Source organism: Scleropages formosus, chromosome 19 (genome assembly GCF_900964775.1).
Source record: "Scleropages formosus chromosome 19, fSclFor1.1, whole genome shotgun sequence".
NCBI classification, from domain to species: Eukaryota; Metazoa; Chordata; class Actinopteri; order Osteoglossiformes; family Osteoglossidae; genus Scleropages; species Scleropages formosus.
In genome coordinates this window covers 3,689,725-3,705,009 of record NC_041824.1, presented here as the reverse complement: position 1 = coordinate 3,705,009, position 15,285 = coordinate 3,689,725, and the positions used below count along the sequence as shown (strand labels likewise).

General features: G+C 47.6%; 1 protein-coding gene across 1 annotated transcript in view; it reads left to right on the top strand.

Annotated features, from left to right (window-relative positions):
* drosha (drosha ribonuclease III) overlaps window positions 1-15,285 on the top strand; it is a 54,091-nt gene that overhangs the window by 26,688 nt on the left and 12,118 nt on the right. The window contains exons 23-28 of the mRNA XM_018741015.2: window positions 1,713-1,783; window positions 5,295-5,339; window positions 6,714-6,871; window positions 11,125-11,230; window positions 12,988-13,129; window positions 14,156-14,238. Coding sequence (XP_018596531.2) covers window positions 1,713-1,783; window positions 5,295-5,339; window positions 6,714-6,871; window positions 11,125-11,230; window positions 12,988-13,129; window positions 14,156-14,238 — 605 coding nt within the window. The remainder of the gene's footprint in view (window positions 1-1,712; window positions 1,784-5,294; window positions 5,340-6,713; window positions 6,872-11,124; window positions 11,231-12,987; window positions 13,130-14,155; window positions 14,239-15,285) is intronic.

The following is a 15,285-nucleotide window of genomic DNA, read 5'->3' as shown; positions in this document are numbered from 1 at the left end:
TCTGGGGATTGAACATCCACAGGCAAAAAATTTTAAATGGAGACAAACCTCTGGAGTGTTGGGAGCTGCAGCTTGGTGTTCTGTAGCGAGGATCCTTCCCCGTTCACGCTTTGCGAGACACTTCACCTCAGAACGGTGTCCTTTTGACCTCCTGACCCGTTTTGCACAGCTGCGTGTTAAATGTCCAAAAAACTGCTAAAAGCAAGGGAATTTCAGCTCCCCGGCGCAGCATGCTCACTTTATCCTCGTGATGAAGAATAGGCCTGTGCCCGCGAGCAGCCGAACTGCGGCTTTAGTCCTTTCCTGTCCGGTGTGGCGCCTGGGGGTGCAGTTTCCTATCAAGAACAGCGGGGGGCAGTATTGTGTCATATTTTATGTAATTTGCCTAATAACTATATATTTAAATTAAGTGGCTATCTGCTAAATCTCAAGGTGAAGAGGACACTGTTTTTACAATTAAAACTGAATGTCCTAATATCAAAAGCAGAGTGTAGAACATATCAGAAATTAATCTGTCGTTATTAGGCACTTTAAATTAGTAGCTAGCTTTTTGACAGACTTCGCTATGAGCGACACGTGGCTTTCCAGTACTCGTTAACTGGAAGTATTTTGTTTTAAGAAATTTTTTTTTTTAGTTTATGTCGTTGGCAGAGGTAACGGTTTGTTTTCCAGAAGGTATCTATTAAGTGAAATGAAGGAAAAAGAGATTGAAGGAAAGCTGCTGGCACGGGTGTGACACCGTTGTGCTCTGTACCTGTGTTCTCCTCCAGTGCGGGATAGGAGTCCATTTTCTGGCGAACAGAGAAGTTAGGTTGCGTTTTCTTTCACTCTGTGTCAGTCTGTGCGAGCCAGTCTCTCTTCCTGGACAGGTGCCTCTCAACCCCGGTGCGTGTGAGTCATGGCTTGTGGCTCGTATTGTGGCCTAGCTTTAGCCTCGCGGGTGTCGGGTTCCGAGTCGAGAAGCTGCCCGTTAACCGTTTTGTCTCCGCAGGGTTTCTCCCAGCACTCTACGGACGTGATGGTCAACCAGCCTCGATTCTTCTGTAACATTAAGGATTCTAAATTTAATTTTCTGCAAAATACACTTTACCGCGCTGTTGCTGTTGATGTGTCGCTTCCAGCGCGAGCCGTGATGTAAACCTGTCTCGGCCGAGAGTGCCAGCGATTATTTTGCCGCACGCCCGTGGGCTGTTTGGCTCGGAAGGCTCATCGACCGGATCGTCTTCACCAAGGCGGTAATGAGCCGACCAAACTTTCCCGCAGTGAAGTTGGTCTGAATTCGACTCCAGGTGACCCTTGAGATGTTTGAATATTCCTGGACCGCTCGGCATTTTCAATTCCCCTCGCATGTCTGGAGCTTGGCTTGGCAGCCATGGAACAGTACAGTTGTGCGAATCACGGTAACGAGGTGATGCGCCAAGACAGCGGTGCGTTCCGCAGCAGGGAAAGGCGTGTTGTCCTACTCAATTACCCAGAATGCAACTGTGTCCTAATGTCTGTTGTTTTGTTTTTTGTTTTTTTGTATTTTGTTTTCCCCCCTCTTTGCTTACAGCCAGCAGTCCTCTTGGGAACCGCTTCACCGCACGGTGCAGATTATTCACTGTCTGGGTGGCAATGTGGGGTTAAGTGGGAGTTTTTTTCTTCTTTTTTTAAAATTATAAAAAGATGACCGTAATCCTGTCCTCCCACCTCCTCCCCCACCTCTCTTGCAGGAGCCGTGTACTTGGAGGGTGGTCTCGAGGAGGCCCGGCAGCTTTTCGGCAGACTGCTCTTCAACAGCGAGGTAATCCTGCACCCGCCCGCAGCCCGCTCTCTGCTGACGTCTCGGTCCCTCGGGCCCCTGGGTTACACACCGAGTTACGTCATTTGTTTACTCGGCAGGCGCCAGGAGCGAACTGCACGGCGAGCAATTTCCCCTCTCTGCATGCCGCTCTCTACACCGAGTGTTTGCTAAACTGGCCCGGGGTAGACCTGTCTTGGCAGCAGTAGGTTCTGCAGGAAGGACTTGAACCAGCAACCTTCTGTCTGAAGTCCTTTTGCGTTGCACTTCTTGCCGCTGTGTTCTGATGTCAGCTGCTGCGCTCCACTCCGCCTGTTTTAATGTGCTCATCGGTAGCGTTGAGACGGTTGCTGTGGAGCGTTCTAGGTCGGCTGCGCGTGCGGGGGTTTGAGCGCTGAGCTGGACTGCTGCTCAGGGGGCGCCGGAGGGCAGTCGTTACTCTAACTTTCGGTTGAAATGGTGTCGCACGGAAGGAAATGGCGGTTTTATGGCCAAGCTTCCACTGAATGAAAGTGCCCTCGTTGCGCGTGTCCACATGTGAAAGGATTTTCTGCCTCTTTCAGATACACACACTCTCACACTTTTCTGCTGCTCGGTGCAGATTTGCAGCTTTTACAGATCTGTAATTAACTAGCTGAAAAGCACAAAAGTCAAAGACGAACATTCAGAAATACGTTTATTGATACTAATGAACTGGAATGAACCCAGTTCTTTCCCGTGTTTGTGGTGCAGCCACTGCAGGTATGGCCCAGTTCCCTTAAATTCCGTTATTTACACGCTCCGCCATCCTGTCATCCCGGGATGCGTGAAGGAAGGGAATAGTAACATTTATTCATTTATCTGAGACTTTTCTCCAAAATAACTTATACCATTTAACTGTTTACAATCATTTACCTGTTTATACAGCAGGGTAATTTTACTGGAACAATTCAGGGTAAGTACCTTGTTCCAGGGTATTGCAGCTAGAGGTGGGTTTCGAACCCTAACCTTTTAGAGCCGAAGGCAGCAGTTGTAACCACTACTGTACCAGCTGCACAGTAGTTCTAAGTGTGATTTTCACAGCGGTTAAAATGTGCGTCTTTTGTCTGTTTGAGGGGCTTTTTTCCTGACATAATGAGCAATGTCGCCATTGACAGGAAAGGCTGAAAGAGGTGGCGGCGGCTCTAGAAGCGGTAGCCTTTGAGTACAGTGTCCCCAGTTTTGTCCTGTAGAAACTGAGGACATTCCACTAAATATGGTTGCTCATGACAGCTAACGCGTTTCATTGAACACGGTGCTATTTATAACACGTGGAGCATGGGGCCGTGGGGCAGTGATGGGGGCTGTTCTTTGGAAGAGCGACCTGCTGTCAGCGTGTCCTGTGTGAACAACAGAGGCGGAAAGGTGCTTTTTTGTTTCTCGGCAAACCTCGTCTAAACACACCCCGTGGAAAATGTGCCGCAAAGTTGGAGTAAAATTCTCTACGGGTTTCGACGACGCCGGCATTGAGGGGGGTCCCGTAACCCCACCCCATTGCTCACCTGTCCCATTGGAGGGAAATATGGCGATGGGGGGCGCCAACTGTTGCGTTCACTCAATCACCTTCCCATTAACGTGTTTTAATTGCATCTGAATTAGGGTTGCTCTCGTAGCCAATGGCCCGCGGCAAATGGTGTCGCTCATTTGCATGTCGCGCATCGCACGCCGCCTCCCTTGTCATTTGCATACAGGTGGGTCGGACCGAGGCTCCGCTTGACGGAACGGCAGATTATCGAGGAACACCTTTATTTTTGTTGTCCGACCTGGCGTCAATTACCCGTGTGGTGTTATCCCACGTGACAAATGGTGCAGAGCACCGCGCTACACAGGAGACAACATGGTTCCCATCCATAATGCGCACAGCATGTTGGACTCTCGTAGAAAGTGGCAGCAGTGCAGTCAGCGATCCTGCACATAAAAGCAGACGTGCCGCCGTGGGAGCAGAGCTGGCCACCGCCTCGACGGAGACATCTTCTTCAGAGGCGGCGCTCCGCTTGGCAACGTTCATACGCGACGTCCCTGGAAAACATAAAGCTCTCAACTTGAGCTGGATAATTAAGAGCAAAACGTTCAGAAGAGACTGGCACCCCAGTCCATTTTTGTGTCTAAAATGTGTATAAATAGATGGAATGTGTGTATGTATGTATTTAGGAGGAACTGCTGAATATTTGTGTCCTGTTCTGCCCAGGCTGAACCATGTCTTTTGCCTTGTGCTTCTGGGATAGGCTCTAGACCACCACAGCCCTGTGCTGCACAAGTGCTGATAATCAGTGATTGGGCAGGGTGGATGTTTAGTACCTCATTTATGGTTATCGATACAGTATTTCCTTTATTTTCTCAGGTTGTGTTACGGCTCCGCTGTTCGAAGAGGTTCAGTTCTCTCTCTCTCCCTCTCCAGTGTGTGTTACTCAGCAATGAGGAATGTTAGCGGCCAGTTTTGTTCGCATTTAAAATACCCCAAGGGTATTTGATAACCTCATGCACACACATGTTTATAGTACCCCCCCTTCCCCATCAGAATCAGTATGGTTTCAGGTTATGTGCAAAACAATGGGGGGGGGGGCATTTGCCCTTTTCTTAAATGCAGGGAGCATAATATTTGTGTGTGTAGTCTGGCATTTGGAATCACTGCTTTCGTAATAAGTAAGGAGTGTGTGTGTATGTCTGTGTGTATGAGGGCCTCCATCTTTCCCACCACAATTTTGTGTGGTCATCTCAGCGGTTCTGCAGTGGTTTTACAAAAAAAGCGTCTTCACTCCTCATCCACCTTCGAACCACTAAACGCGTCTGAAAAAGTACGTCTCCGTCACCTGATTGTCTCTTTTTTTTACCCCCCCCATCTGTGATTCAGGCTTCGTTCAAAGACTTATTAGTAAGTAGCATTAGTGCAAATTAACTGAACTTTTAATCCCGTTTTTGTGTTTAGCTTTGGAGAGAACTTTGATTCCACTGGTACATTTGTTCACTCGCTATGTTCACTGCCCACTTTTCTTACAGGATGAAATAAGTGGTCATACTGTAATTATGCAGAATGTAAACTAGTGCACTACGGTTGTGGGCACATACACAATAAAGATCACGACTCAAACATAGCTAACATAGCCATTATTTTAACTCTGTAACGTTTGCGTTGGATCCCCTGCGATGGGCTCGAATCCCAGCGCAGACCGCGAGTGCACACCAGCATCGAAGGCTGATGTATCGCCTGCACCGCGGTAAACGTCCAGGCGGTAAGGGTGGTAAGGACGGTAAGGATGAAGAAACGGAGGGAAGTACGTTACATTCATCCCCCCGGCCCATCTTTACAGTCGATAAGGATAAGGATGCCTGGCTGGTGAAGATGCGACCACCGACTCATTTACTGTTATTTTATCTGGGGCCAAGAAGGGCTTAAATGGATCCCCGGAGCTTTTCGGGAGGTTTATTGTTTCTCGTTTAATCTCTCTCTGTCTCTCTCTCCTCTTCTCTCCGTCTGTCCATTCTCTTCTCTTCACAGGACCTGCGGGAGGTGTGGCTGAATTACCCTCCTCACCCGCTGCAGGTTGGTCCTCCTTACTTACTTACTTACTTACTTACTTACTTATTTACTTAAAGACAGTTTAATTATTGTTTTCGCTCTCTGTAGTGTTGTGCGTCGCAGAGATTTAGCTGAAGCTGCTACCAGCGTACCTCGCGGTCATTAATTATATTTTACAAGAGACGCAACGCAGAGAGGGGAACGGATGCCCTTGGCGAAACATGGGTTATATGAGGCGGCGAGAGCCGAAATGCACTATGCGATAATTGTTATCTTTCCTGTTTTTATTAGATGGTGTTTAATGATTCACTCAAGGGTGTTACTTAAAGAATTTACCACATACCCATTAATACAACAGGGCTTTTATTCAAATTAATAAGTACCTCAAGGCAGAGATGTACCTGTAACCCTGAATTTCAGATCCCTGACAGCTGCAAACTGCTGGAGGTCCCGTGTTTGTGGAAGAAAGGGAAGTACGGGAGTTGGGGGGGAGGTGTTGAAACGCTGTAGTCGACCCGGAGTCGCGGCCCCTCCGGGCTTCGGAGTTGTGCCTCGGATGTTAGAACAGCTAACTGGTAAACAACAGAAGCCAGACCTTGGTGAACAAGGTACAAGTCGGCAGCTTGAAGTGTTTCAGAGAAACGACAGCTCTACGTGTAAAACTGCAGTTCCTTGGGGGGGGCTCATGTTATAAAATAAGCAACTGAAATTCCTTTAAAAGCTAAAGTTTGGTTTATCTCATTGAAGGAGCACCCCCTCGCCCCTGAAAGTCTGTGTGGACGTGTGTTCCTGTAGTTTGACACACACTGTGGTTGTGTACCGCATCTTCACAGCCATTGATTTTGCTCATAAAGGTACAGCTTTTTTTTTGGCGGGGGTGCTCTGAAGGCAAAAGCCACCCTTAAATATAAAGTTGAGTTCAGATCTGTTTTGTTTTCAGGGGATATAATTTTTTTTTTTATTTTGCCATCATCTGTTCTCCCTCACGGTTCAGTCCAATAAAACAGGAGTGTTTAAAGTCCGGAGTGGGAGTTGGTGGCCGGAGGTTTTAAAAGTGCCCTTGTTACTGTGACTGATGTCATTGCTATTGATTACTGTGTAGCGACGGCTTGGCGAGACGCACTCCTCCAGGGGCCGTGATGCAAGCGCTCTTAAAAATGACCCTAAATCAACCATTTTCACCTTTTCAGAAGGCAATTTCAAACATCTTTCTCCTTGGCTATTTTAAGAAAGTGACTTAATTATAGCCAATTACTAGGTAATTGTGCTGCTCTGTAACTCGGGTAATTTATGATGATGGCTAGAGGAACCCGGGCTGCCTGGGTACACCGCGTGCTCGAACCTAAAGCCAAGAAGTCCCTGCAGTGCTGACGCCCTGTGCTTTTCCTGTGCGGTCAGGTGCAGGAGCCCAGCACGGACCGGCAGCTGATCGCCACGTCTCCGGTGCTGCAGAAGCTGACGGACTTCGAGGAGGCCATCGGCGTGCTCTTCACTCACGTGCGACTGCTGGCCCGTGCCTTCACGCTCCGCACGGTGGGCTACAACCACCTGACATTGTGAGTGGCCCCCTGCATTTCAGACGTGGGGGGATTCTTCAGGGCTCTTCGAACCGCCTGCCGCCTCGGCGCTCCAGGGGAAGGCGAGATTAGCTCAATTAGGAGAATAATTAGTTCAGTCGAGTGCTTAAGTGTTCGGCTGGAACAAAAAGCCCGCGCATGTACCGGACCTTTCCAAGATAAACTTCATTACTGCTCCAGTAAAGTGGCTCGCTCATGTCAGGTGCACCACACTAAAAGGCTCAAGTCCCATGATCCTTGCTGAGGAGCAGCGGAGCCCTAGGTTCGCACGGTTCCGTGTCTGGTGCGACCCGCAGAGGCAGACGCGTAAACCCTGAGCTTCTTTTCATTACTGCGGTCTTGCAGATATTCTTGGCAAATCGATGAATACCTTTAGGACAGGGTCACCTGGGCTGTGCATTATGAGGCTCTTGGAGTACTTCACCACTGTCCAGGGACTCGTTCTTGGCTTCCTGTTGTGAACTGTACGTGTTGGTATGGATTCAGATTAAAAGGAGCCAACAGCAGAAGCCCGTCCACGATTGCAGCAAGAACGCGGAGGCGTAGCACCACGGTGTGCTCCAGCGCAATGGGCATCCTCAAAGATTGTTTTCCTGTCAACCTGCAGACCAGGATGTTAACGTCTTCATCTGTGAGGCTTGACAGACTTTTGCCTGGTGCCAAAGAAAAACACCTTTTGAGTGTCGGGTCGATTTTCCTAGCTGGCATCAGCTTGAATTCAGTCTTAAGTCTTTCAAATGGGCTTGAGTCTGTCTCCTTTTTACTGCGGTGTGACAAAAAGGGCTCTAGAGGAGTGGAAGGTCCCTGGAGGGACATCGCTGTTGTACCTATGAGTGAATAGCCTGTTGATTTAAATGTAAAATGAAGACTAAATATAAACAGTGAATGAAAGCCTGGGGACCTAATAATGAAAGAATGTAAAACTAGTGTTTAAGATTCATGTTTCAAGTTTAAAGTTTATTGTCATAGGTACAAGTACCGTGTACAAGTATCATGAAATTCTTTTCTTGAATGCTTCTCCACAGACTATGGACAAAGACAAAGACAATAGAAATACGGCACAAAACAATGACAATGGCAATGACAGTGAGTAATGCAAATAGCAGTAACAATAAATAACGGTAACAGCAATAACAATAGTACCAGTAGACAGCCAGAGAACTCAGAACATGAGAATGCTTAAGGTGACTGTGTGATCTGCCAATGTGCTTAGGAGGAGCAGTCCAACTCTAGTTACTAAAGGTGGCACATTGGTTAGTGTTGTATAGTCTGACAGCAGTGGGGTAAAAGCTGTTCCTGTACCTAGCTGTGCGGGTTCGAATAGACCTAAGCCATTTTGCAGATGGCAGGGAAAAGAAAAGTGCCCGTGCGGGGTGACTATGATCTCTCATGATGCGCGTCGTCTTTCTGAGGCAGCGTGTGGTGTAGGTGTCCTCGACTGCTGGTAGCTGTGCGCCGATGATTTCCTGAGCTGTTTTGACTACCCTCTGCAGGGCTTTTTTGTCCTGTATGGAGCAGCTGCCACACCCAGGATGTAATACATCCTGTGAGGATGGACTCCACAGCACACAATAAAACATGGCGCCGGCACGTGGTGACGCGTTGATTGCTGATCCTCATGGTTAAATTGTGTAAAAAAATAGTGCGTGGTCTCCACCTCGTTGGTGTGTCATCCACTGCCGTGGCCTTTCGAAGGATTTCTGAAATCCTGGAGCGTCGGCTTCTTGTATTCACCCACTGGTGGATAGCAAGAGGCGGGAAACGCGTTCGGCGAAGGTGACTGCCGTGCCACGAGTTTTCACAGGGCGGCGCGGCGAGAGATGCGCACAACGACCGATCCCCGGTGACGATGCCCTCCGACACGTCCGCTCATCTGTCGCATCAGCACTTCACCCGTACGTCAGAGTCTCACAGTCGGCCCTTCACGACCTTGTTTAACACAGTAATTTAATTAAATTTATAGGAGGCCACTGCCAAGGCTCACTTTAGCCCAGAGTACAACTGCACTTAAATGTCACTCTGAATATTACATGTGCTGTACGTTATTATAAAGGTTACATGTAAAAGTGTGTATTTAAATGTAACATTTTAAGCTATTTGCTGTATATATAATAAATCCTTTTTTTAAAATTATTCTTAAGAAGCACAGCCAAGTGATATTTTATCGTTTTACATAAATGCGTCGAGCTTGTTACACAGTCAAAAACGCATCTGTGTCAGTCAAAAGATAACGACAAAATCAGCATCTTTTCTTGCCTTGTGTGTTTTGTATATACAGTGCTGCTTGAAAGTGTGTCAAACTTACGGGGACGGTCATTATCCTTGTGTGAAATATTAAAATAAACTAACGACACCTAAATATTAAATCTGAAAATAAATACATAAAATGAATAAATGATTATTATTTACACACCTGATTCTACTTACCTACTTGGTTTAACCAACGCAACTTGGGCTTTACTTATTTTCGAACCTGCGCTCCTTCCATGTTTTATTTCACACATATTTCCTCGAAAGAAACATGGAATTGGTCATTACACATCTATTACATAATGAGAAAGACTGATCCTTATTAAAATTACTTTTTCGTGGTAAAACTAAGCGACACAAGAGCTTCACGTACGTTCAGCCAGCACTGTACTGTATCTTTTTTCCTAGTTTCATCCCTAATTGTGTGGTGGTCTGAGAAAAAAGTGACCTTTTTAACCTTTGGTTGTCGGGAGTAAATGTCGGACACCGAGCACCACGCCTCGGGCCTGTGTGTTCTGTTTTTTCTTTTACTTAACGGGTAACAGTAGTGTGGGGAGTGGACAGTTTGCTGGCGCCATAGCCGACTGTCCCAAAGCCCAGAGCGCATCGCCGTGGTATAAATAGCCATGACAGGACCCAAGCCGGGTCGTAGCGGGGTACGCTGCAAAGCAGGCTGCTCTCTCCTCCATCTATTCTACTTAAAAGTGAGAATTCCCTCGGCGTGAGATCCACGGAGGCGTTGCTGAAGCGAAGTGGTCTCTTTTTCCCGCAACATGCCACCATGCTTGTTCCCAGAAGCCGTTAAAGGTATTTCAGATCAAAGCCGGTCCTAAATATGCCCCTCAGTCGAACGCTTCTCTTCATCTGCCCCCCGCTACCAGCACATTGTGCTCGCTTTCGAGAATGGATATACCTCCTCCTGCTCTTCCAATGAAATGCTCTCCTTTCAGCCCGCCCACGTTCCCCATGCATTTTTATCTGTGAAAGTTCAGATCCCATCACCACACGGCACGGGTCATAAGCAGTGCCCCCCCCCCTCCCCCATCCCTGGGCCTTATCGCTGCCCACATGCTGGTGTTCCCCCTGCCAAATCTGTCTCACCAGGGGACCTGTGTCCTGTGTTTTATGATCTTTTTTTTTTTCTCGGTTTCTTCGCTACTCGGAATTCAGGCAGATTTTCGACTTCATGCTGCGTGTCACAAAGTCTATCAAGGGAGAGATAGGGCATTGGAATTCTGACTCCCCCCCTCCGTCCCGCTGTCGTTGCTCTGCCGCCTCGTCGAAAACACACAACGCCGCACTACAAGCCCCCAGTGCCGCGCACATCTATGTATAGACCTTATTTAGCATATTGGCTCGCCACCAACTTAGATCCGCAACATTATCTATAATTCTCTTTAATTAAAAATCCATTAATGTGGTTCCTCTCCAACTGCAGTGATGCTGCAGCGACTTTCAAGTGTCCGGTCGCTGCTGGCCGCTCGAATGTAGCGTGCTCTCCGTGGCAGAAATGATTTGGCGTGGTAGCAGCCTCGGCGAACCCAGTCGATATTGCGTGAACGAATTGAGAGTGAGCAAATTTGGCAGATGAATATTTGTGTCAGAAGCTGGTATGGAATGTAGCTCTCAAAATGACTCCCCTGCAGGACGTCCAGTGCTCGAGCCTCCTACTTCCGCCCCATTGGTGAATTGCGCGATGTTGGGATGCTTTGATTGCGACATCCTTAAAAGGCCGCCAGTCGCGTCGCACACCGAAAGACGAGATTCCTCGGGATAACGGGCGTTAAAATGAGATCGTTCTTTAAGTGCTTCCTCACTCAAACATCGAGTGGAAGGCGTTCTCTCTCCAGCGGAGAGCTAATTTCAACGTGTGACCCTTTGTGGGGATTGAAACCCCACCCTTTCTGCATCTGAAGGAGGTTTGGTGCCAGGCGGGGAAGTGTGTCTGATTGTGTCCCCTCTTCTCTCCACTCATGTTACAGGGGCCACAACCAGAGGATGGAGTTCCTGGGGGACTCCATCATGCAGCTGGTGGCCACTGAGTACCTGTTCATTCACTTCCCAGACCACCATGAAGGGCACTTGACGGTGAGGTCTCCCCATCCCCCAAACTTGCGCTCTACCCTTGTCAGCATTTGGTGTTCAGCTTCATTGAGCTTCTGAAAGTGCTCCGGATTCAATGAAAGATGTTCCGTGTGAAAATGAGCTCCAAAACTGGGTAACCCTTCAAAACGAGGAGCTCCAGTTTTAGACAGAGAAAGCAGGTTTTCGGAAGCATGTTTTATATCGCGTGGACTTTATTTAGAAACATGAGCTAAAAACAAATAATTACCCAGCTGATCGTAACGTAACAGAATTTGTCAAAGTCCTTAGTTATGACGATTTTTGCGTTCATTACAGAAACACAGGTAGTTCTTCTAGAATGTCAGTTTTACCCGGAATCTTGCAGCCATTGCAAGACTCTAGAAGGCACCAGAGCATTCTAGAAAACATCAGATCCTGAAAGGTACCGGAATATTCAGTGCTTGGAACCCGGTGGCAAAGTTGGCCAAAATTTGCCAATTTCGAGAATGTGGAATGTTTCTCTAAAAAGTGACGTGCAGTGCGAACTAACAACTGAAGTATGGTTAATCTAAGAAAACTGAATGGGAAAATGCAAAAAATGATAAAATTTTTGATACATTGTCAACGAGTGACTGCCGTGTACAGCTAATTGTATCTTTATTCTGTTTGCATATTAAGAGGAGACTTTAAGGTGGTCTGCGAGGGGCCAAACACAGACTTAGAGTTATTAGTTCTCAGGGACTCTTCAGTTTTGTGCACTGCTGGCAGTGAAACAGATGTATCTTTGCGTTTGTGTAAAAGCCTGCAGTGAACCGTAGTTTAATCACTGAAAGCAGGAACGGCGGCCAAGCCCCCGAGTGAAACGCCACGCTTTTATATCAGATGGGCCTCTGACATTTCCCAAATGGAAAGCGCTCGCTGCACACCCGTCCGCACTGCGTCCGCACTGCGTCCGCACTGCGTCCGCACTGCGCCCGCGAACTCCGTAGATATGTCTCCCTGCCTTTCTTGTACCTTTCCGTCTCCCGTTGGTGTTCAGCGGAACGGCCGCGTTTGGGTTCCCCCAACCTCCGCTTCTCTCACTTTGTAATTATTCCTTTTCTTTTCATTAGTGAATGCTTTAAATTAATGTGCCTTGCTTAGTTACATTCAATTTCACCTGTTACCTATTTAGACTGCCGTTTATTTACTAAAGCGGTGTGTATTGAGTTTGTCACTCAAGGGCACAATTTCAGCTTTCCTCTCCTGGTTTGAATAGGCAACCTTCCGGTCTCCGCTTCCTTATCCATTAGACCGTTGCCGTGTAAAGCGGTGTGCTTTTTGTTTGCTTTACTCCTGAACTAATTGCGCTTTTTCAGTGCGGTGAAACACACGGCTGCTGCTAGGCGTTGCGCTCCCGAGGTTACAGGTACTTTCTTCGTATTCAGCATAGACTCCGCCCACTTAGCGTGCCGGGGGAGAAGTAGGTCAGGACAGGTGGGTGACAGATTGAGGGTGGGTAGCGCCGTAGGTAGTGCGATTTCAGATATGTCGCACGTCTCATGTTGACAGCCTTCGCAGCACACATTGAAATTCCTGCTGCTGGTTTTATGTTTTCGTTCTTCTGCATGTGTGTCTAGAAAGCGTGTAGCTTGTATGTTTTAAAAAGTAGGACAAAAAAACCTCACACAGTCTATACGTTTTCCTCCGTGGTTTCTATTGTCTTTGCCTCATCTGTGTGCGTTGTGTCCGGGATCGCGCCGTTCTTCTGATCTTCCCGTGATCCGTGTGTGAACCTGCAGCTGCTGCGGAGCTCATTGGTGAACAACCGTACGCAGGCCAAAGTGGCCGAGGAGCTGGGCATGCAGGAGTTTGCCATCACCAACGACAAGACCAAGCGGCCCGTGGCCCTGAGGACCAAGACCCTGGCTGACCTGCTGGAGTGTGAGTACAGTGGTTCAGATGATGGCTGGATAGCTCTTCAGAGAGGGTTGGGCATGTGGTTGAAGGAGCTGCTTGTTTATCTATTGGTGTGTGTTTGTGTGTTTGTGTGTGTGTGGACGGATGGATGGATTGATGGATAGGCGATGAAGATATCAACCGATCCCCTAAATTCAAGGAATTTCGGATGGATGGATGGATGGATGAGTAAGCGTCTAGTGTGGTAAACAGATAGTGAAGATGCATGTGTGTGAGTTTCAGTGACAGTTTACCTTATAAGTGTTGTCCACGTGGTAATATGGTAGGGCTTCCGATATCTATCCTTCTCGATCCAAATGCAGAGAGGCAGGACCTTACTGCCATTGCTGAATATACTACCCATAATGCAACTGTGAGGGATGTGGGGCAGGAATTATTTTCTTTAATATCAGATATTTTAAAAATTAAATTTCCTGTGACCGGTAACGAGTAGCCGTGAAAAACAGCGCATAACGAGTGAGGAAATGAAGAACTAAAGGTCTAATTCTTGTCCTGTCAGAGCCACATGCTCTGAAATAACAGCTTTCTTTTTAAGTTTCTAGTTTAAACAAGTGTAAATATTTCCACGAATGTTGAAACACAGCCAAGAAAGAATATATACATACACAGGCAGGTGTGTGTGTGAGCAAAAGCCAGAATACACACCCCTGGATGAATGGAAGACTTTTCCAGTTTCATTTTTCTGATTCCCCCCAGCAGTTCTGTTTTTTTTTATTTATTTATTTATTTTTTTAAATAACAAATTGTACTTGCTGCCATTTGATTTGCCGGACGGTGATGTGTAGCCTGAGCAGACCCCCGTCGTCTCTCTGAGGCAGATCGTTAATTTAAGCATTCGCGCCGTGGAGGCTTTTACTCTCTGGAAACAATCTGACTTAAAAGCCCGGTATCGAGCGCTTTGAGAACTTATCGCTGCTCAAGAATATTATTTACGAGCCCCGAATCCCCCTTTCATTCACTCCCCTCTACTCTCGTCACTCCTGTCCCCAGCCTTCATCGCCGCCCTCTACATAGACAAGGACCTGGAGTACGTTCACACATTCATGAACGTGTGCTTCTTCCCCCGACTGAAGGTGAGTCGGTCCGTGGGCTCGTGGAATCGCGCCATTTGGTGGGATCAATAGGCAGCGGAGGGGGCCCAACGGGTAGAGCAGCTAATGGCCACCCAAGAGTTGCCCATTGAGGTCTCCTCTCTCGACGGAGAACTCCTAGAGGCTGTTTGTTTCCCTCCATCTCTGTGTGTGTGTGTGCGCTCTCGCCGCGTTTCGGGCCCTTTTTCTTCTCTCTCGAATGGAGGAGAGAGAAAGGACCTTTGTTTTTTGGATTTTTTGCATTTTCTTTTTGAAAATGTGTTTCTAAGTGGTTTGATGAAGGTCGTGGAAACGAACAGTAATTGAAGAATGCCTCTCTTTTCTTTCTGGGTGATTTGAAAAGCCCCTCTCCCCCTCACACACACACACACACACACACACACACACACACACACACACACACACAGACACCCTCCGCTCAGCCTTGAAAGTGGCCTCGCTCCTGCGTCTCGCTAAACCGCTTAGAACCCGACTGCGCCGTTGCTCCAGGCTGCACAAGGTGGTGTAACGGAGGGTGCCGAGTGCGACCGTGGAACCCCATGTGAATGAAGGACTGCAGAGGTGGCGCTTTCTCGCTGTCTCACACCCTCCTCCCGCAAATTCATACAGCTCCTTCTCCCAGTTTCCGCCTTCCCTCCTTACCCCACCCCTCTTTCTCTCGCTGTTAAGAACTCGTGTACAGAACCAGATTAATCCAGACTGTGTTGAAAGTCCTGCCCCCTAATTTAAGATCCCGGTTGTGCTTTTCTCTTTATCTTTATTCTGTTAAAATACTGATTATTAATACAGTCATGTTTTCAGTATGATTTAAAGGTAGTACATGAAATTGCGAGTAAGGTCATTATGTGAGCGCGGCACTTGTGATTCACTACAGTTCGGGGAGCAGCTGTATGAATTTAGCTGATTTTACGACTGTCTGATTTCACGCTTTAGCCTTATTCACGTACAAACTTTTATCGTCCGGCTGTTTAACCGCTGGACGTGTTTATGAATCTCAGGGAAGCTCACGTCTCGCAGAAGCCCTTTGTT